Genomic DNA, 23924 nt, shown 5'->3' with positions numbered 1-23924 from the left:
TATTACAATGGTGTGCTGCAGTGGAGAATAAGTATATTACAATGGTGTGCTGCAGTAGAGAATAGGTATATTACAATGGTGTGCTGCAGTAGAGAATAGGTATATTACAATGCCGTGCCGCAGTAGAGAATAGGTATATTACTATGGTGTGCTGCAGTAGAGAATAGGTATATTACAATGGTGTGCTGCAGTAGAGAATAGGTATATTACAATGGTGTGCTGCAGTAGAGAATAGGTATATTACAATGGTGTGCTGCTTTAGAGAATAGGTATATTACAATGGTGTGCTGCAGTAGAGAATAGGTATATGACAATGGTGTGCTGCAGTAGAGAATAGGTATATTACAATGGTGTGCTGCAGTAGAGAATAGGTATATTACAATGGTGTGCTGCAGTAGAGAATAGGTATATTACAATGGTGTGCTGCAGTAGAGAATAGGTATATTACAATGGTGTGCTGCAGTAGAGAATAGGTATATTACAATGGTGTGCTGCAGTAGAGAATAGGTATATTACAATGATGTGCTGCAGTAGAGAATAGGTATATTACAATGGTGTGCTGCAGTAGAGAATAGGTATATTACAATGGTGTGCTGCAGTAGAGAATAGGTATATTACAATGGTGTGCTGCAGTAGAGAATAGGTATATTACAATGGTGTGCTGCAGTAGAGAACAGGTATATTACAATGGTGTGCTGCAGTAGAGAATAGGTATATTACAATGGTGTGCTGCAGTAGATAATAGGTATATTACAATGGTGTGCTGCAGTAGAGAATAGGTATATTACAATGGTGTGCTTCAGTAGAGAATAGGTGTATTACAATGGTGTGCTGCAGTAGAGAATAGGTATATTACAATGGTGTGCTGTAGTAGAGAATAGGTATATTACAGTGGTGTGCTGCAGTAGAGAATAGGTATATTACAATGGTGTGCTGCAGTAGAGAATAGGTATATTACAATGGTGTGCTGCAGTAGAGAACAGGTATATTACAATGGTGTGCTGCAGTAGAGAATAGGTATATTACAATGGTGTGCTGCAGTAGAGAATAGGTATATTACAATGGTGTGCTGCAGTAGAGAATAGGTATATCACAATGGTGTGCTGCAGTAGAGAATAGGTATATTACAATGGTGTGCTGCAGTGGAGAATAGGTATATTACAATGGGGTGCTGCAGTAGAGAATAGGTATATTACAATGGTGTGCTGCAGTAGAGAATAGGTATATTACAATGGTGTGCTGCAGTAGAGAATAGGTATATTACAATGGTGTGCTGCAGTACAGAATAGGTATATTACAATGGTGTGCTGCAGTAGAGAACAGGTATATTACAATGGTGTGCTGCAGTAGAGAATAGGTATATTACAATGGGGTGCTGCAGTAGAGAATAGGTATATTACAATGGTGTGCTGCAGTAGAGAATAGGTATATTACAATGGTGTGCTGCAGTACAGAATAGGTATATTGCAATGGTGTGCTGCAGTAGAGAATAGGTATATTACAATGGTGTGCTGCAGTAGAGAATAGGTATATTACAATGGTGTGCTGTAGTAGAGAATATGTATATTACAATGGTGTGCTGCAGTAGAGAATATGTATATTACAATGGTGTGCTGCAGTAGAGAATAGGTATATTACAATGGTGTGCTGCAGTAGAGAATAGGTATATTACAATGGTGTGCTGCAGTAGAGAATAGGTATAGTACAATGGGGTGCTGCAGTAGAGAATAGGTATATTACAATGGCGTGCTGCAGTAGAGAATAGGTATAGTACAATGGGGTGCTGCAGTAGAGAATAGGTATATTACAATGGTGTGCTGCAGTAGAGAACAGGTATATTACAATGGTGTGCTGCAGTAGAGAATAGGTATATTACAATGATGTGCTGTATTAGAGAATAGGTATAGTACAATGGGGTGCTGCAGTAGAGAATAGGTATATTACAATGGTGTGCTGCAGTAGTGAATAGGTATATTACAATGGTGCGCTGCAGTACAGAATAGGTATATTGCAATGGTGTGCTGCAGTAGAGAATAGGTATATTACAATGGTGTGCTGCAGTAGAGAATAGGTATATTACAATGGTGTGCTGCAGTAGAGAATATGTATATTACAGTGGTGTGCTGCAGTAGAGAATAGGTATATTACAATGGTGTGCTGCAGTAGAGAATAGGTATAGTACAATGGGGTGCTGCAGTAGAGAATAGGTATATTACAATGGTGTGCTGCAGTAGAGAATAGGTATATTACAATGGTGTGCTGCAGTACAGAATAGGTATATTGCAATGGTGTGCTGCAGTAGAGAATATGTATATTACAATGGTGTGCTGCAGTAGAGAATAGGTATATTACAATGATATGCTGCATTAGAGATTAGGTATATTACAATGGTGTGCTGCAGTAGAGAATAGGTATATTACAATGTTGTGCTGCAGTAGAGAATAGGTATATTACAATGGTGTGCTACAGTAGAGAATAGGTATATTTCAATGGTGTGCTGCAGTAGAGAATAGGTGTATTACAATGGTGTGCTGCAGTAGAGAATAGGTATATTACAATGGTGTGCTGCAGTAGAGAATAGGTATATTACAATGGTGTGCTGCAGTAGAGAATAGGTATATTACAATGGTGTGCTGCAGTAGAGAATAGGTATATTACAATGGTGTGCTACAGTAGAGAATAGGTATATTACAATGGTGTGCTGCAGTAGAGAATAGGTATATTATAATGGCGCACTGCAGTAGAGAATAGGTATATTACAATGATGTGCTGCAGTAGAGAATAGGTATATTACAATGGTGTGCAGCCGTAGAGAATAGGTATATTACAATGGTGCACTGCAGTAGAGAATATGTATATTACAATGGTGTGCTGCAGTAGAGAATAGGTATATTACAATGGTGTGCTGCAGTAGAGAATAGGTGTATTACAATGGTGTGCTGCAGTAGAGAATAGGTATATTGCAACGGTGCGCTGCAGTAGAGAATAGGTATATTACAACGGTGCGCTGCAGTAGAGAAATGTATATTACAATGGTGCGCTGCAATAGAGAATAGGTATATTACAATGGGGTCCTGCAGTAGAGAACAGGTATATTACATTGGGGTGCTGCAGTAGAGAATAGGTATATTACAATGGGGTGCTGCAGTAGAGAACAGGTATATTACAACGGTGTGCTGCAGTAGAGAACAGGTATATTACAATGGTGTGCTGCAGTAGAGAACAGGTATATTACAATGGTGTGCTGCAGTGGAGAATAGGTATATTACAATGGGGTGCTGCAGTAGAGAATAGGTATATTACAATGGTGTGCTGCAGTAGAGAATAGGTATATTACAATGGTGTGCTGCAGTAGAGAATAGGTATATTACAATGGGGTGCTGCAGTAGAGAATAGGTATATTACAATGGGGTGCTGCAGTAGAGAATAGGTATATTACAATGGGGTGCTGCAGTAGAGAATAGGTATATTACAATGGTGCGCTGCAGTAGAGAATAGGTATATTACAATGGTGCGCTGCAGTAGAGAATAGGTATATTACAACGGTGCGCTGCAGTTGAGAATAGGTATATTACAACGGTGTGCTGCAGTAGAGAATAGGTATATTACAACGGTGTGCTGCAGTAGAGAATAGGTATATTACAATGGGGTGCTGCAGTAGAGAATAGGTATATTATAATGGTGTGCTGCAATAGAGAACAGGTATATTACAATGGTGTGCTGCAGTAGAGAATAGGTATATTACAATGGTGTGCTGCAGTAGATTATAGGTATATTACAATGGTGCGGTGCAGTAGAGAATAGGTATATTACAATGGTGTGCTGCAGTAGAGAATAGGTGCATTACAATGGTGTGCTGCAGTAGAGAATATGTATATTACAATGGTGTGCTGCAGTAGAGAATAGGTATATTACTGTGGTGTGCTGCTGTAGAGAATAGGTATATTACAATGGTGTGCTGCAGTAGAGAATAGGTATATTACAATAGTGTGCTGCAGTAGAGAACAGGTATATTACAACGGTGTGCTGTAGTAGAGAATAGGTATATTACAATGGTGTGCTGCAGTAGAGAATAGGTATATTACACTGGTGTGCTACAGTAGATGCACATGTTATTGTTTTATCAGATTATTAACAGTGGAAGAAAAAACACAAACTGAAAAACTTTGGAATGATGTGGTAGTTTGGAAAATGGAGAAAGAATCATGCTCGGGCATATGTATATTATGTCAAAAAAGCATTAAAATATTAGATGTAACCATAGTGGAACTAGGCAGAACTACAGTAATAGACTTGAGATGGAAAAAATAGGTGCATAAAGTTATAGCGTTATATGCATAGGTAACAAAAGAGAGAGAGAAATGATGTTTAAAAATATTCTTGAATATGTTTATGTAAATATGGACATTATAGTGGTGGGTGATTTTAATTGTAATTTAAGGAAAAATAAGAGCAATTGTGATGTTAAAATGGCTACAGAAAGTATGAGAAGTGGAAAGTTAAGTGTATGGGAGAATAACCACCGGACCTATAAAAGGAATGAAATTATGACAGAAACTGATTATCTTTTAATATCTGATAGTTTAAAAGTTATAAAAAAAATTAAGTATACTGGATTTTCAGATCATGTGGCTATATGGGTTAAAGTACAGGAAAATGAAAAATATATAAGAATAGGAAAAGGAATAAAGAGAATTAATGACAATGAATTAGATTTAGAAGACAAAAAAAGAACTTGCAGAATTATGGCAAAAATCGTACAACTATGAGGGAGTTTTATGAGAATTGGACTGTTTGCTGGCTTAATTTTAAAGAAAAATATAAAAAGCAATTTTTAGAATGTATAAGGAAGAAAAGAAGAAAAGAAAAAGAGATATATAAAATATTAAGTAAAGAAACATGTAGAGGCTTATTAGAGAAGAAAAATTCCTTTCATAGGTTCATAAGTAGGTACTAGGCTATCTGCCTGAGGGCATTTATAAGCCTAGCCAGAGTGTGTCGGCTTTCGCTGCCCCATTGATTAGTTAACTGATCCACTGTCAAACAGAGCCAATTAAGTGATCCCAGGGGTGTATTTTCTGTTACCCATTCATTCATCAAGGTTCCTCTTGAAGATTGTTAGTGAGGGGCTCTGCCTAATGTAGTTAGGAATTTTGTTCCAAAGCATGGGGAGTCTCTGTGACAGGAATCTATCCCGCCAGCATGTTCTATTTATTGTTGTGGCGAGGTTTAGCTCACTAGAGTGAGTGGCTCGCAGTGACTTGGATTTCTTTAGGTGGAGCATGTCCATCAATTCTGAGTTGGACATGGCTTTGTAAGTCAGGCAGGGATTACCTCTGAGTAAGCGATATGCCACTGAGTACAGCCAGGCTGCATAGGACATATGTTTGAGGCCAGTAATCCTCTTGGTGAGGTACTTTTCTGGTCTTTCCAGCTGTTGGAAGTGTCTTGTGAGGTACATCCCAAATGCGGCATTGTACTCTATGATGGGTCTGATGAGTGATGAGTAGAGGGGCACTATAACCTCTTTATTTCTAGATGCAAACCCTTTAGTAATTAGATGGACTACATAGAAGGATTTCCTAACTACTTTGGCAGTATGATTGTCAAAGGAGAGATTACTATCTACCTGGGTCCCCAGATCTCTTATTACCTCTTCTGTATTAAGGGGGCTGCCACCTATGTAGTAATTCATGGGTGTTTTGTTTTTCCCAAACAGGATGACTATACATTTTTTGGCATTTAGCTTGAGACCATGACTTTGACACCAGGTATCTGTCTCAGTAAGGCCCTTTTGGAGAATGTCCATGGCAGCTGGAGAGTCAATTATGGCTCCCAGTTTGCAGTCATCGGCGAACTTGGTTAGCCATAGTCCTCCTGTGTTTGCCTGTACTTCTGAGAAGTATATGCCGAACAGTAGGGGTCCCAGGACCAAGCTTTGTGGGACACCACTTTTGACTGATGTAGAGTCGGACCTGGAGCCCGCTATTCTTACCATGTGAGTTCTGTCTGTAAGCCAGTTGGCAACCCATCTCGTGACGTAGAGGTTTATGTTCAGGCTGGTGTGTTTTTCTATAATTCCTGAGTGGGGAATGGTGTCAAAAGCCTTGATGAAGTCAAGGTAGGCTGTGTGAACCACCTTCCCCTCATCTAGGGCCTCGGTGACTGTCTTGAAGAAGTCAACCAGGTTTAGTAGGCATGATCTGCCCTTAACAAAGCCGAACTGGGTTGGGTCAAGTGTTTGGAGGTTCCCAATGTCTTTGTTAATGAGTTTCATGACAATGTGCTCCATAGCCTTGCAAACCAGGCTAGTCAGGCTTATGGGGCGATAATTACCAGGGTAAGTTGTGACCCCTTCTTTGTGGAGTGGAATAACCGTTGCTGTGTGCCATTCTATGGGCATGTAGCCTGTAGAGAGGCTGAGGTTGAACAGTGTGTTTAGGTGGGGGGTTAGTTTGTTCTGTAGTTCATGCAAGACGCAGCCTGGGACACCATCTGGCCCCATTGATGCTGTGCCTTTGGCTTTTGAAAGGCTGTTTTCACCTGTGCGTCTGTGATTTCCGGGACACTACACTTTTCCGGTATTGTTGTGGGCACTTTTGGGGGTGAGTGGGGGGGTGAAGTTTGCACTGAATCTATCTGCCAGGATGTTGGCAATATCAGTAGGTTCAGTATATTTTGTGCTATTTTTCACTAGCTCAGAGCATATCTGTGAGTTGCCACTTAGATTCTTGACATAGCTAAAAAAGGTTTTGTGGTTATCTTTCGAATCCTTGGCTATTTTTCTTTCGAAGTTAGCCTTGGATGATTTTTGAGGGACCTTAGTTTCTTACTGATACTGATCAGGAATGTCTTTCCTTCTTGGGATTTGCTTTTTTTTCTGAACTAGTTTCCTCCTTCTATTGTATAGCCTGTTTATGGCAGGGGTCCACCAGACTGGTTTCCTTCTATTAGGGGAGTGAGTCTTGGTTTTTCTAGGGATGGCATGATCCATGCATCCTTGTAGGTGCTCATAGAGTGCATTTGTAAAGGTTCCTGCATCTTGGACATTATTATCCTTTAGCGTGGGGGCTGTGAAACTTACCACCTCTGTCTTAAGTAAGGTGAAGTTTGCTATAGAAAAGTTTTTCACTGTGGTTTCCTTGGTTGGGGGTGGTGGTGTGGTGTGGACATCCAGAGTGACTAGTTTATGGTCTGATCTAACCAGTGACGGGTTGATTTCCGGTGCGGAACACCTATCACCCATGTTGGTGATTCCAGGTCCAATATGTTTTCACCTCTGGTAGGGGAGTTTACCAGCTAATCCAGGGTATATGAGTTGATAAATTCCAGGAAGCGTTGAACCTGGTAGTTTGTACTTGAGTAGTTTTCCCAGTTAACGGTAGGGTAATTGAAATCACCCAATATCAGGGTGTTCGGTAGGACCTTCATGTTTTCCAGTGTCTCCAGAAAGGCAGAGTGGTGGTCCTGGGTCGTGGAGGGTGATCTGTAGCAGGCCACAATTTGCATTGCAGATTTTCCCGATTATGAAAAAGAAAGAGAAATATATAAAATGAATCAAATTAAGGTTAACAACTTGTTATATAAGCACAAATATTGTTTACAAGGAAAGAAAGAAGAGGTAGCACCATATTTGAGTAAAATAATAACAGAAAAATGATAAGAGAATTAAAAAATAAGGAAGGTAAGCAAATAAGACAGTAAGAAGGAATATACGAAATAATTAAAGAATATGTATTGGAATTATTTGGCAAGAGAGAAGAAAACATAGAACAATTTTATAAAGGTGAAAAATTAAATAAGGATGATAATGAGTATATAGAACACAAAATAACCATGAAATAATTGAATGAAATTCTAAAAGATTTTAACATGAATTCGGCAACAGGACTGGACAGAATTGAATATGGTATGTATAAAGAAATGAAAGAGTGGCAAAAAATAATTTTTATAGAAGTTATGAATGAATGGTTAGAAACTGGAATTAAAGAGAAAGAGATATATACAGGAGTTATAAAATTAAAATTTAAAAAAGGAAATAAAGAGGCGATAAAAAATTAGAGACTTATAACATTTAATAGTACAGATTATAAAATGTTTATGAGAATAATAACAAAAAGGTTACAGAAAAAAATGGATAGACTATACAAAAATGTATTTGGAAAAAAAGGAAAAGGAAGTCAGGACTTATTATGGATAATACGAGAAATAATTGATGATATCATAAATAAAAATGTAGAAGTGAAGGTTATGATAGAGGATATAAGTAAAGCTTATGATAATATTCAATATAAATCATTATGAGGAATGTTGCAAGCAAAAAAATATTACAAGTAATAAAATCTGTTTGTGAAAGTAACTAAAACTAATGTCTTTCAGCTTCACCACAGCGGAACTGCGGTCCGCTAATGATTAGCAGTGGATCTTTACGGTGCCGAGGTGCCAGCCCGACACCCAACCTTCAAAGAAGGCACACCCATTCACGCATGCACCTACCTGCATGTCTTTTAGTTCACTCAACCATGGTGAGGACATGCAGACTCCACACAGAAGGTGCTCCAGCTGAGAATTGAACCGGAGAACCTCTTGCTGTGAGATGACAATGCTAACCACTGCACCACTGTGGCAAAGTAACTATGTGAAACTAAATGTAAATGGCTGGATTGGGAAGAAATAAAAATAAAATGTGGAATAAAGCAGGGCTGCCCAGCTAGTAGTGTAATTTTCTCATTAGTTATTAATGTAATAGCGAAGGAAATTAATAAAATGTCAAGTAGTAGTGGATACAGAATGATGAAGGAAGTACAATTGCCAATAATTTATAATTATGCAGATGATATTGTATTAACTGTTAAAAATGAAGTATGGATGAAAAAAAGTAAATGAAAAATTAAGTATAAATTTAAAAAAATGGTTTAAGTATAAATAAGGAGAAAGGTAAAGGATTTGATTTTGAAGGTATGATAGGAGGTGTTGAGTTCATTGAAAATATATATATATTTTAGGAATAACATTTGGAAGGAATGAATACATACAACAACAATGGGATAATGTACTCAAAGAAGTAAAGGATATGACTCATTTTTGGAAATCTTATAGATTTTCATAGGTTCATAGGTTCATAGGTTCATACTAGGCTATCTGCCCGAGGGCATTTACAAGCCTAGCCCATAGTTTTGTGGCTTACGCCACCCCTTTAGTATGGGGAACTATACCCATTATTTTGCTGTGCCTCTGTTGAGCAGTGACACTGAGGTAATCCCTGGGGTATATCTGCGATCTCCCATCCATTGGTCAAGATTTCTCTTGAACAAGGCCAGCGAGGTGCTCTGCCTCACATATACCGGGATTTTATTCCACAGCATAGGGAGTCTTTGGGTGATGAATCTATCCCTCCAGCACGTCCTATTAATAGCCGTGTCGAGGTTTAAGTCTCCGCCCTTGGCTCTGACGGATCTAGATTTTTGAGGTGAAGCATATTCATCAAATCTGGGTTTGACATGGCCTTGTATGTTAGGCAAAGGTCACCTCTGAGCAAGCGGTGGCGACTGAATAGAGCTGGAGTTCTTTCAGTCGGGCAGCATAGGACAGATGTTTGAGACCCTTTATCCTTTTGGTGAGGAACTTTTGTGGCCTCTCCAGCTGCTGCAAGTGTCGGGTCAGATACATTCCGAATGGGGCATTGTACTCAATCATTGGTCTGATGATTGATGAGTATAGGGAGACTATGACCTCCCTTGATCTAGATGAGAATCCCTTCATGATAAGGTGGGCAATGTAGAAGGTCTTCCTAACTACTTTAGCTACATGGGTGTCGAATGACAGACTACTATCAACCTGGGTCCCCAGGTCCCTGATAACTTCTTCTGTGCTCAGTGGATTGACACCTATTTGGTAGCTAGGAGTAACCTTGTTTTTCCCGAAGGGTATGACTATGCATTTTTTGGCATTTAACTTTAGGCCATGGCTCTGGCACCAGTTATCCGTTTCTGTGAGACCCTTCTGAAGGATATCTGTGTCAGATGTGTTTTCTACTATGGCGCCCAGTTTGCAGTCATCTGCAAACTTTGTCAGCCATAACCCTCCTGTGTTTGCTTGTACTTGGAAAAGTAGATGCCAAACAAGAGTGGGCCCAGGACTGAGCCCTGTGGTACACCACTTGTGACAGGCTTTGAGTCTGACATGGCGCCAGCAACTCTGACCCTGTGGGTTCTGTCACTCAGCCAGTTTGCAACCCATCTTGTGATGTATGGGTTAACATTTAAGCTGATGAGTTTTTCAATGATACCCGAGTGGGGTATTGTATCAAGGCCTTCGCCAGATCGAGGTAGGCTGTATGGACTGCCTTTCCTCGTCAATGGCTTTGGTGACTGTTTCAAAAGTCAACCAAGTTTAGAAGGCATGATCTGCCTTTGACAAAGCCAAACTGAGATGGATCCAAAGTCTGCAAATTCCCTATGTCTTTATTTATGAGGTCCATTATGATCCTCTCCATGGCTTTGCAGATAAGGCTTGTCAAGCTAATGGGACGGTAATTTCCAGGGTTGGTGGAGGCACCGCCTTTGTGAAGTGGGACCACAGTTGCAGTGCGCCACTCCTGGACGTATCCAGAGGTAAGACTATGATTAAACAGCTGTCCTAGCTGTGGGTTTAATTCCTCGTTGAGTTCGTGGAGCACACAGCCGGGGACACCATCAGGTCCCATGGATGCTGTGTTTTTGCTTTGGAGAGAGCAGTTCTCACTTGGGCGTTGGAGATGTTTGGGGGCTGCAATCGCTTGGTATAGATATCTCTCCTTTGGGGAGAAGTTTGCACTGAACCTGTCAGCCAGTATGTTGGCAATGTCTGTAGGATCAGTAATCTTCACATCATTTTGAACTAGTTCTGAGCATATCTGGGAGTTTCCTCCCAGGTTTCTAACATAGCTAAAGAAGGCCTTATGATTGTCTTTTGAGTCTTTAGCTATTTTTCTCTCAAAATTTGCTTTGGATGATTTTATGAGAGCTCTTAGTTTTTTACTTATAGTGATCAAGGGTGTCTTACCTTTTAAGGATTTTGCTCTATCTTGTAGTAGCTTCCTCCTTTTGTTGTAGAGTTTGTTTATGGCTGGGGTCCACCAGACTGGACGCTTGCCTTTGGTACAAAGAGTCTTTGTTTTGCTTGGGATTGCCTTATCCATGCAGTCCTGCAGGTGCTGGTAGAAGGCATTTGTAAGTGATTCAACAGCTTGAGTACTGTTTTCCGCCGGCTCGGGGGCCTTAAACGAGACCACACTAGTCTTTAGAAGTGTGAAGTCGGCTTTCGAGAAGTTCTTTACTGTGGTCTTTTTTATTTCAGGTGGGGGTGGGATGAGGACCTCCAGCGAGATTAGTTTGTGATCTGATCTCACCAGTGAGGGGTATACTTCCGGTGTTGAACATTGTGCTCCCATGTTCGTGATGATGAGATCAAGTATGTTTTCTCCTCTTGTGGGGATGGTGACTAGTTGTTCCATGGCATTTGAGTTTATGAATTCCAGGAACTTTTGGGCTAGGGTGTTTGGGCTTGAGTAGTGTTCCCAGTCTATATTAGGGTAATTGAAGTCACCTAGTATGATGGTGTTTGGTGATACATTTATCCCCTCTAGTGTTTTCAGGAAGGCCATGTGAGGTTCCTGAGTTTGTGAGGGTGGCCTGTAACATGCTACAATTTGCAGAGCAGTCTTGCCTATGGTTAATTGCACCTGGATGGTCTCTGATGCATCGTCGTTGCCACCAGTCTTGAGGTGTGGGTGTCTTTGATGAATATGGATACCCCCTCCTTTCTTGGTATTGTCCGGATTTTGGGGCGAACGCATGATAAGAGGTAAAACCTGATAGTGCTGGGGTGCTCTCAGGAGCCTTGAACCAGGTTTCTGTCACTGCACAGACATCGATGTTCTCCATACTGAGAAGGGCCTCGAGTGCGTGCATTTTGAGATTTAGACTTCTGGCATTGAGCAGCATTACCCTTAGTTTTTTTCCTTTTTTGTGTTCTAGGGTGGTAGGTTTAGAATTTGAGCCTTGCCTAAAAAAGGCACTATGGGGGTGGCAAGAGCCTTTGCCAATATCCGGAATCCCAGGGGTGACAGGTGCAAGCCGTCCCTAGCGAAGCAGCGTGGCTTGTCCAGCATGTCACCCAGGCAGACAGACATTGGATCCCCTTTGAATGACACCAGAGTTTAAGCCAATTGTTAAAGCTGATCATCTTATCTCTGTATTGTGACATCATTCTTGGTGAAGGTAGGATACTGCTCAAGGTCAGGGTCATACCTGCCTGGGCTACATAATCAGAGAGCTCCTCAATATCTCTTTTCATGTAGTCCAAGGAGGTACGTCTCAGGTCGTTTACACCAGCGTGGACAATGACCGAGTCGTATTTGTACCTGCTGTTGAGAGACCTGAGTGCTTGCGTTATGTGGCGGATTCTAGCCCGACAGGCAGCTTACTGTGACCTTCTCCTTACTCAGTCTGGTGAGCGGGACGTCAGTGTGTCTGACTATGGAGTCACCAATGACTAGTGTGTCTGGCATTGTGTTTGGCCTTAAGGGCTGTGACTGTTTGACACTCTGACTGTGAGGTCTATGTGTTGCAGGTGTTGTGTTCTGAGGTGGTGGTTGTTTGGGTGTCTGCTTTGGTGGCCTCTGCTGTTTTGGTAGATTTTGATCAGCGCCGCTGAGTATGTCTTTGTGTGTTTATGTGTATGATTTGAGGTTGTGATGGTACTATGTGAGACTGGGTCTATAGTGTGTGTGGTAACCTTCTCCTCCTGACTGGTCTTGCCAGTCCTATGTTGAGAGTGCTCAGCCTCCAGTTTGGCCGTATAGTTGCATCTCTCGCATGTATTTGTGTTTTGTAGGAGGAGGAGAGGGTTGTTCTGTGTACATGAGGCAATTGTAACATTGCCTCAATATTCCCAGGTTCACCAGCTGAGCAGGAGAGGACACTAGCAACTGATCCTCGACATGCTAGAAGGACTAGACAAAAAAACTTTAAAAGAGATTCCGGGGGACGTGGGTGACCGAGAAATGGGGGTTTGCCTTTTTGGGGTGCTATCTATAAGAGTGCCGTATCAAGGTAATAAGTACTGTAGGAGCAAGTGCTAGGTTTAACAGATAGAGAAAAGTCTACTTGGAGTCAAGTAGAGATGATCTTTTTAGGTATTAGAGAAAGTGCTAGTAACAGGGATGCTTAGAGGTAAGATTGAAAAGAATACACTCTGCAGTGTGCACTAGAGAAGTTAGATATGAAAGTAGGTAACTTGAGTTTTACCTGTTTAAAAAGTTAAGATTTAGTGGAGAGTTACTATTTTTAAAACAGCAAGATGGACTGAAAGGGGTGGTTACTTTTGTATTTTGGTACTATGAAATACTGTAGGATGGCCAATAAATTTAAATAATTGAAGGGTGGGATTTCAAAAGTGATGGTTTTGTGATTACTCACATAAGCCAGTGAAAGTAGAGAGAAATGAGATATATGGTCAGATTAACATAAGAGGCGGGCAACTAGAAAGACAGTCTGCCTGACTCAGAACAGAGAGAGCTGTGGTCTCTTTTGAAGTTTTAATATGCTGTTAAAACAGAATGCAAGCAAAACACAAGGTAAAGAAAACAAACTACAGTATTCAAAAGATAGAAAGGCAATACAGAAATACAAAAAATAACAGCAAACTAACCTTTCCTTCACAGCAAAGTGTAGCAGAGTCTGGATGAGCCTTTCTGGTAAAGCCATATAGAAAAAAGCACACTTGTTGAACACCACAGTAATAGGAAAAATTGCTTATGTTGCTAACATCTACATGTTTCCTATTAAGTATGAAAAAGAATTAATGATGATTATATTCTCTTTTATATGGAGCTCTAGACTGAATCCAGTCAAAAGGGGGATCCTGTATATGAAAGAAGAACAAGGAGGTTTGGGTTTAATAAACCCAATAGCACATGCAGCATCTTTAATTTTATCCACTGTAAAACCAAAGAAGCGTTCGCAGCAACTCAGTAACCCAAAAAAATGTACACAAACCAGCTCACGCCACTCGCTATGTAGTCATGGGAACACCGGTAAAACGTCTTCAATGTTAACACTGTCCAACTGAACAACTGTTTGCTCAGTTGTTCAGTTGGACAGTGTTTTAAAATAAATTCTGGATTTTTATGCTCAAAGCGGGCTGCTGCTATCGTTTGTGCAAAGTGACTGTTTGGTACCTTGGTTAACATTGAAGAAGTTTTACTGGTGTTCCCATGACTACATAGCGAGTGGCGTGAGCTGGTTTGTGTACATCTTTAATTTTATATAAGGTATTAAAAGGAATTATGAAAATAAAAAACTTGATAGAAATTATACTATATTATAAATACAAAAATTGTGGGAAGAAATGGAAGGTAAAATGAAGTAAAAATATTATGAATGAAGAAATGAAAGAGTACCAAAACAAAATTGTGTTATGGAAAAGAAAAAACAAATATATGTGAGAAAAATAGAAAGGAACGGTACTTAAGTATTATGAAAACACTTTATTGTATTCATCCATGGAAAGACTTAGAGATAGATAAGAAAAAAGCCATAATGGTGAGATATAATAACTATAAAAAGATTAAAGTATGTAATGATTTTTATGGAGATTGTGTATTAGAAAATTGCTGATTAAGGCAAATATGCCATACAAAAAAGCAAAACAGAAAATGTAATAAATGTGGAGAGTTTGAGACTACTGACTATGTGTTTTTGAAATGTGAAAGAGTTAATAATTTGTGAAAAGAAATATGTAAAGATAATAGGGTGAAAAGTTTGTTAAAATTTGAACAAATAAATATGGACATAATAGAATTTGGTTATTATGGTGCATGTAAACAGGAAGAAGTGAAGAAAATGGGCAAAGTAATATTTTATGCTTCGTGGACTATATGGAAAGAGATACTAAATAAAATTAGATACAGTGGAAAATGGACTTTGACAAAGATTTTGAAAAAAAATAATGTTTTGGTTGTGGATAAAAGAGTAGGAGGAATGCTTAAATTGAAGTTTATACTGTATGGAGATTTGTAAATAGATCTAAGTAATGTAGATATGTAAATAATATGTAATGTCTAGATCAATAAAATAAACTACTCTTTGTGAAAGACTCAGTGGGATGTTTTACATCTGCCTGAGTGCCACCAATTCAGGCAGATGAGGCTCTCTTTTTAATGCCTCTTTCAAAGGACAACACACTCAGTAATGCAGCACCCCCTTTATACTGTACTGCAGTGTTGGTAATCAAGCTACCTGGTATGGGAATAGACTCCACAGCCTTCTGTGCCAAAGATAAGTGTGCTACTTGTTGCGACCCTGCCACTGATTAAATTTAGCAAAAGAGCTAATGAATATCTGACTTCAAGCTATGCTTCAAATTAAGAGTCTTTTCCATGATTTTCATTGTCTATACAACATTTAAGAATCTGATTTCTGCACTCGTTATTTTTTACTTACGTTAAACACCTACATTTGATTATTATTCTGTTATATTGATATTCAGTGTTCCATGTTTGTGTAAATTATTTTAGGTTTGTCTCTGCTTGTCCATTCTCTTTGTTACTTTTTTTTCAGATTTTTCATTTACATTTAAAAAATGTACACGGTAATCATTGTTCTAGATAATCCAGTTACAGATCTTGAAACATAAGATCATTAAAATAATCTATTTAAACTTCAACTCAGCAAATGAACAGAAATACAGGCAAAAACAATTATCGAAGAAAAGAATAAAGTATATATAAAGATATGAACTGTATGAGTGTAAAGTGTTTCATTTACACATTTTAAGATATTTTTGTATTTTATTAAGGATTATTTGAAACAAATTACTCAGCATTTCATATTAATTCCTCATTTTGCAAAGCCTTATATAAGCTCAACATGATCATTCCTTGGTATCTCCAGCAGACCCCTAAATTCTAATAGTTTCCTTCCATATGGAGCATAAGCCTCGATTAATCCCCCCCATGTAATCCTTATTCCTTCTCTTCTAAGCAGTTCCAAACAAAGCTTTCTGTCTCTCTCACACCATCCCCTTGTTACTGTTAAATCCAGATGGGGACTTGGTTCACTCAGATCAGAAGGCCAGAACCCTGGGGAATACACTGGTGACTGGTCTCTTTGTAGAAGTAACTTCCCTTATTTTGATTATCTGTGTCCTGTCTGTGAGCCAGTTGTCAACCCAATGGGTGACATAGGGGTTTATTTAGCTTTTCTACTATTCCTGAGAGGGGAATTGTGTCAAAAGCTTTAGATAGGTTGAGGTATGTGGTGATATCATTTTAACTTCATCCATTTCTTTGGTGACATTTTCAAAAAAATCCACCAGGTTGAGTAAGCATGACTTGCCCTTGACAAATCCAAACTGAGAAGGGTCAGATATTTGGAGGTTCCCTGTGTCCTGATTGATTAGTGCCATGATAAGTCTTTCCATTGCTTTGCGTATGAAGCTGATCAGACATATGGGTATGTAATGTTCTGGGTCTGTGGAAGGTCCTGTCTTCTGCAGGAGAATGACTGTAGCTGTTCTCTGTTCACTTACTACAAAGCATATATAGAGGCTAAGATTATTACTTAATCGACCAGGTATATGGTTATATCCCATATTGTCAAACCCCTTTGAGGAAGTATAGTTATCTCGGACTTTTGATATTATTCATGTGAAAAAGGGTTTAGCATCTACTAAATCATTTAAGCAGTTTCTTTATTTTGTTATATAGTTTATTTATTGCAGAGGACCACCAGGGTGTGGTTGTTTTTGAATTTCAAGTGATACTTGCTTTTAGTAGAGACTGCTAGTTTTAAGCATTTTTGATGGTATATATTTGGGGCTTCAGTTGATGTCACACCAGTTATACACAACAGGTTGGTAATAATGACTGGCAGGTGATTATATAAAATTAAATTGTGCAGTTGCTGAAAAATAATATAATCCAAACTGGTTAGTGTTCCTTAGGTTTCGGTTTGTAAAAACACTAAAATTCATTTTTTTTTTGCTACAACGCTAATGTAATCAGAATCGTGTTTCTAAATTAACATTGTACATTTAGACATTGCTAAGTCCAGCTCTGATAATACTCCATAGTTTCATAACTTACCCAAAAAGTGTTGCTGTGTGCATATCATTAGTGTTGCATGCAATTAAGTGACTAACATCACTATAATTGCCCCTCCCCCAAGACATGCTGTCTTGCAGTTTTATTTCTTTACAAGTGTAGACTGCAACCTCTGAAGGTTATTTAACTGTGTTTTAAACTTATCAGTTCAGTGCAGATGTATTTTTTCTCCTTACTTCAGCGACAGTTATCCTTCTGGAAGGTTCTGTTCCCTTGTAGATATATGTAGCTAAAAATCAACCTTACCATGGATCCTCTCAAAATCGAAGCTCCTTTTAGCTTTCCAAAATGATATTTTCAGAGCAGTACTGAGTACGTAGTCATTCATCTCAACAATGCATTCTGTAATGCTGTGTTTTATTTTTGCTTTTCACAAAATTATTTTCCTTCTGCCCTGAAAGTGCCATTTTGTTTTATTTCAAGTCTGTGTCAGCTGTATTTGAATGTGAAATGTGTTTGTGACCATCTTCTTTTTCAGTTTTCTCTTGTGTTCTCAGCTGTGTCAACAATGATGTGGCATTTCTCTTCGTAAGACTGAACTCTGTTAACTACATGAAAGACATTTTACAGTGAGCTGCAGTACTAATAATATTTGTAGTCAATATACTGAAATATTGACCTAAGAAGATGGGTCAGCATATATGTATATCTGGAAATAAACATGACTTTTAAGTGATCTTCAATAGAGGCTAAGATTCTCTATACTTAGATATATATAAATAAATATAAAGGCATAATACTTCAGAAATTATCTTAAGTATTTGTTTAGTCTTATAATATCAGATATGATTCACAAGTAATAGCAGGTACTGCTTCACAAATAGTCGTGGTGTCCTTAAGGTACAGCTTTCTGCATTGTAACTGAGCACCTACATCAAATCAAAGTGCGAGCAAGTAGAAGTAGCTGAATTGGCCAAATAATTAGATCTTCATGTCAGGCAACCAAGTAATTGTAATGCTATTGTCAATTCTGATATACCTACATGTTGCCCCATTATGTCCTGTGCCCACTGATTCATTTTATGTTTAGTTTTATAAAAGTCAGATTCATGAATAAGTGCCATCCTTACCTGATGGCATTTGAAGTCAGCAGAACCTGGTGGTATTCTGTGTCATGTGACTTTGTTGTTTTGTCTCTGCAAAATAATTAAATGTTAGTGTTATTTCAAATCCATTTGAGAAAAAAATGGAAAAAAAAATGGTATAAAATGTCATAGTACCTTACCAACCTTTTTCATTTCAGAGTGGAAATATATGTTTGAGTTTCCTAATGCAGTAGTTTATAAAAAGAACAGAGACCACAGTTTTCATTATCTCTATGATAGTAAATGTTGTTTTGGAGTGAAAGTAGGCATTGATAATGTGTAAAATGAAGTTATGATAATCAGACATTTCCATGATCACCCTACAGTAAGAAGGAAGCTTTATGACTAGGCCTCCAATCTAGTGTTACTAACACTTTTACATATGTAGCATTTTTATCACAATCAAACTTACAGCTCAACATCTCCTTAATTTTGTAATAGGCTCTGAGTCTATATAGAGATATATACATATGCCCAAAAAACCTGCAGCAAAATACCAACATACAGAGGGCATAAAAGCAAATAAGAGATGGTGTTTGCTTTTGATACTGATTAAGTGTTCTAGGTTTACAAGATTGTTTTTGTTGTAGTTTTTAATTCAAGTGAAAAGGATGCCAAATGCTTTGTTTCCCTTTGCAGTATAGTAAATTTAGTGATGTAATTGGACACTTTCTGGTTCTGTTATGTACTCAAGAACACTTTTAAAAGTTGTTCAATGTATAACGACCTTTACACAAGATTAATACAGCACCCTGTTAAAGATTTTGCAGAACAGGTTTGCCTTATATATACATCTTTATGAAAGAATAATTGATACTGATAAAGCCAAGAAAGGTACACCAGTATTTAAAAACTAATAAAATATATTATGAAAAGCATTTAATATCAAATGAAAATAGCATATCTGTTCAACTGTCATTCATTAAACAAGCTAAGTGAATTTTCAACCATGAAAGCACGAACAGGATCAAGACAAACACCTTGGACAGCAGTCTCATGTTATTTTTGCTTCATCTCACCATGGCTTTTTATGCTGTTTTTACTTCATTGTTTTTAACTCTGTACATATTTTTTTCTCTTTCAGAGCATCAGTTTTCCAACTCTGTGTGTTTGATCTGAACTATGATCTTGCATTGTCTCCAGTTCCAAACAACCTCTAATCCATGACTTTATTTTCACAGATTTCCCATTCCAAGCATGACATTTTCCTCATGGAATAAACTGCATGCCTTCTGTTTGTCATTGCCTCTAAAAACTAATTCTTTCTTTATTTTTCTTCTCCCCATTTTATTTTGAAATCACATACTGTTCGTGCCCTGCCTGTTTTAACATCACATACTCTTAGAAGGATTCCTATGAGAACCTAAAAGAGACATATGTGGAATCGTTTGAATTTTCACCACAAAAATCTCATAGTAAAAAACTTTTCAGTATTCCTGAGGTAGCTGAAGAGGATGGAGAAAATTCTGAACATGTTCAAAAAGAAAGTTTAGGTGTTTCCTGTAAAATGAAAGCCTTACAGGCCCACAAGGTGTACAACCAAGATGGCAGACAGCCATGCTTCTTGGTTCCAACAAAGAGAACTTTCCCGCCTAAGCACAGGTTTTCAGTGTCTTTTCCAGGAGTGGAAGATCGCTTCTTGGATGAGAAGGGGAGCAGACTTTTCAGGTCTGCTACAAGGAGTCCAGACAGCGGACTAGATTGTGGAAGTGAAGAAGAAGAGTGTCGCTTTAGCAGCAGAACTGCGAACAACTGTGTCACTGCTAAGTCTGCAGAATGTTGTTCAGACACCGACAACTGCTACTCAAGCAGGCGTAGTGCAGCACAGCCTTTCAATCGTAAGAAAATCTTAACGAGGCAAGACAGCATTGAGGAAGATTTCTGTGATTTAGTTACTACGGGAGTTAAATCCCAGTATAGAGCAGAGATGATTAATCAGGACATGAAATGCAAAGATGAGACACGTGAGGCACAAATTATTGATACAAAAGGGATTTTCTGTAATGAAGACAGACAAATTAATTGGAAGACCAACCTAAAAATGAATGACTCTAGTAGGGCAGCTTACCCAGCTGCTGTGTCAAGCCACAGAGAACAGGAAGACTCTCTGGTGTGTGAAAATAAAACTTCCTTCTAACATGTGCTTGCCTAATCACTCTGTTTACTTTTCTTTTATTTCTTGGTGTCCATTTTGGGATCGATCTTATCATTATTCTTCTTTGATTTCTCATGTCCTTTTTATAGATTTGTTGATCTTCATCAAATTCATCACAATCTTCTGTGTCATGCTATAATCAGTTTCATTTGCTTTTAACAATGATTTTCCCACAGAACGAGTTACAGTGATTGCGCTTTTGATAAAGGCTAACTAAGTCTTACTTTCTGCTAAATGTTAGCTAAGTGCTGCTGTTAAGGAATGTTTGGTTTTGTGCATGTGTGAAAAGAAATAGAAATTCTCAAAAGCTACTAATAGTGGACATTTGGCTTCGTCCTATGGCCGTGTTTTAAAAGAATGAGGCATACAGCTATCATCTTTTAGCAGCAAGGGGATTATTACAAATTTCTGCTCTACTGTCAAATAATTTTAAGGTGCCTTCATTGAAGGTTGTGCGTCAGGGCTGGTAACTCGGCACGTAAAAATCCACTACCAAACATTAGCAGACCGGAGTTCCGCTGTGGCGACCCCATAAGCCGAAAGACACAACAACTGTCAAATAATTTTAAGATTACATGAAGGATCTTCTACAACACAATATGCAGACATTGCAAAGCTGAATAACATAAACGTCAACATTTTGCAGTCATTACTGCAGTAAAAAAAAATTTAATTAGTTTTTGAAAAATGATAGACCCAGTAATCTGTATGGTTTTGTACATCAAATATTTTTCTTCTGTTAAGAAATGTGTTTGTCCTTCATGTGAATACTGTGTTCTTTTTTGCCTTCCTTGCTGTAGAAGTTAACACAGTCCCAGTTGTATCACAAATCACACATCACAATTTGACAAAAATAAAGAGAATTTACATAGCTGTGTAGTTGAGCTTTTTCATCACCTATCTTGGCTTTTTTTTTGTGGAAGCAAACAGTCCTAATAGTTGTCACTTTTCAGCTAACGTTTCAGTTACAAAAATAAGTTTAGTTGCCTTTAAAGCTTATGCTTCTGTCAAAAATGTTAATTTTTATTATTAGCCCTTATTAGTTTAGCAATTAAATGGCTATCTTCATCTTTTTGAAGCTTTTAGGTAACTCATCTGCATCTGGAAGAGCTGACAGGGTTGAACACTCAGGACGAAGGCTATCTCATGGCAGCACAGTATCTCAGCGACCTCGACCAATGATGGTTCCATCTATTGGTTAGTTGACCAATCAGGTTACTGACTTTTGACAGTTTTTTTTTTGGTTTACAAAAGCTATCATTTCCATTCAATAAAAATATTTTTTTTAGCAATTACTATACAACACTTTAAGCAGCTGTGGAAATGAAAGAATGTTGAGAGAATGACCTTATAAGTGAATGACAAATGGGCTATATGTTGTATATGCTGGTAACTTTCACACGGATACTGCAGTAGTAGTCTCCTGATTTAAGTTTCTCTTCAGTCTTTTCAGTTTACCAGCTAATTTAGGCAGAGCTCTTTTTATGATATTTTATCTATGTGCAGCCACCTGATTAGGTGAAACCCAAATGGACTGAATCCAGAATGAACAAATTTGGAAACAAAGAAAGAAAAAAAATTTTACAAACTGCAGAGTATTTCTGCAGGAAGCCAAGGCCCAACACCTAGCTTAACTTTTGTAATTGTAAGGCTAGAAATACTTAAAAGGTGAAATATTTGGCTCAGGTGGGGAAAATGCACAGGGCTCCAGGTAACGTAGCTATGGTTTTGCCTCGCCCCCACAACTACACACAGCAGTGGGAAAAGGGGCAACATCATCGATAGCTAAGAGTGTTTTTTTCAGCTATACTGACTTACTCAGATGGCACTTGCACAATTTTCCTTCATATATATATATACACACACACATACACACAATCACACAGAGACACACACACTGCTTTTTTTTAGCTGAAACAAGACAATATGCTAGAACTTAAACAGCTGTATTTTGTAAGAAAGCTTTTACAAAAAGTACTAATTTGCAAGTGAATTGCAGTTATTGCTTAACTAATAATTTACTGACTACAGAAGTCAAAGCTATAACTGCCAAGTGAGTGCTTCATGCTTTTACCCATTTCATGATGACAATTTTCATGGGCCTGATGTTCTTCGTGTTTCAATGTTGCAGTCATCACATTTGTGTTATCCCTGCCAGGGTAGCCCTCGGCCGACCCGAATACCAGAGGTGTAGTATTTCTGCGTCTGTTGCTGTCGCTTCAGGACTGACGTCAGGTCATCAGTAGTATAAAGTAAGGCAGCCGACGCCATTACATCAGTCTTTCTTGCCATGGAGCCTGAAACAGAAGCAGTTCACAGGAGTGCCAGTTGGCCTCTACCTGAGTTTCTTCTACCGATTTGAAGCTGAAGTCTTCTAAAGCTAAGTACCCTATTGGGGATCCTTTTTTCTTGCACTAACCGATGTCAGAAAAAGTTAACAATTGTCTCGCCTGTGGAAAGCAAATACCACACTGAGACTTTCATTCTTACTGCATCTCTTGTTTAGGCCCAGATCATGATGTCCCCCACTGTCACTTCTGTGCTTTGTTTAACGCCAGAACTATCCGTCATCGGGCCCTTATTGTAGCTAGATATTTTCGCTTACAGTCCTTGAAGTCTGATATGGCTTCGGTAAGCCATCCGACAGCAGATCTTCCAAAAAAATGTAAGGATAAAGACAGAGACAGACCGCACAGGTCCAAACCTACCAACGATGCTTACATTAAGCTAGTCATCAGTTCTCCGGTCCTCAGTGAGATGCTTTCTCAGTCCCTGATGCCCACTTCTGTGTATTCGCAGGCTGCTACCGAGACCCTTTCGGCATCTGGTATGCTGCAAAACTCTTTTTTGACTAAGGATCCTGCAGTCGTTTCTATCTTGGATGGGTCTGGCTCCGCTGAGCAGGCACTGGCTTCTGAGGAAGTCCTTCGCACTACCGATTCTCGAAACAAACCGACGTATTCTTTCACAACTACCATTCTTTTGAAAATTACCAAGTTTCTTAGGCCCAGGGTACAAACCACACCCAAGAAACCGATGACCCAATCTCAGACACCTGCTTTCTTGCCTCAGTCTTAAACGCTTAAAATGGCAGAAGACCTTATCATGCTGATCAGGGGAAGAAAAGCTACCCCCTCCAAAAGGAAAAGAAATCCATCCCCTGTAGTTTTGTCTGAACAAGAGTTAGATGACTCTGATTCATCTGAATATGAAGACATGCAACCCCTCTCTACTTATGAGGATCCTGATGCAGAAGATTCCATCCCTTCCACCTCTTCCCCAGAGGATTCTGCCTTTGGGGAAACCCTTCATACCTTAAGGGAGCATTTCCAATGGTAGAGTGAGGACTACCCTCAGTCTAAAAAGAGACTCAGGGAATTCTTAGATCTTCCACAGCACAGACCCTTGGCCATCGCCCGAGTCCTGGATGTTGTGGAGGATGTTTTCTTGGAATCCAGTTTGACTCCTAACACCCTCCCTCCGGCACCCAGAAAACCAGACAGGTACTACAGAGTCCCTGACTCACACAAATTTGTTT

General features: G+C 38.9%; 1 protein-coding gene across 12 annotated transcripts in view; it reads left to right on the top strand.

Annotated features, from left to right (window-relative positions):
• The window catches only part of LOC122799590 (RIMS-binding protein 2-like), a 2967700-nt gene that overhangs the window by 2485729 nt on the left and 458047 nt on the right, over positions 1 to 23924 (top strand). For 8 of the 12 annotated variants that reach the window (XM_044068753.1, XM_044068745.1, XM_044068749.1 and 5 more), the window contains 2 exons: positions 19577 to 20341; positions 21466 to 21583. In XM_044068753.1, the coding sequence (XP_043924688.1) occupies positions 19577 to 20341; positions 21466 to 21583 (883 nt within the window). The remainder of the gene's footprint in view (positions 1 to 19576; positions 20342 to 21465; positions 21584 to 23924) is intronic. The other 4 variants (XM_044068756.1, XM_044068750.1, XM_044068752.1 and 1 more) reach the window with 1 other exon arrangement.

Source organism: Protopterus annectens, chromosome 4.part0, assembly GCF_019279795.1.
Source record: "Protopterus annectens isolate FY-2018-M chromosome 4.part0, PAN1.0, whole genome shotgun sequence".
In the NCBI taxonomy this organism is placed as follows: domain Eukaryota; kingdom Metazoa; phylum Chordata; order Ceratodontiformes; family Protopteridae; genus Protopterus; species Protopterus annectens.
The sequence above is the reverse complement of the archived record's forward strand: the minus strand, read 5'-3'. Positions and strand labels throughout refer to the sequence as shown.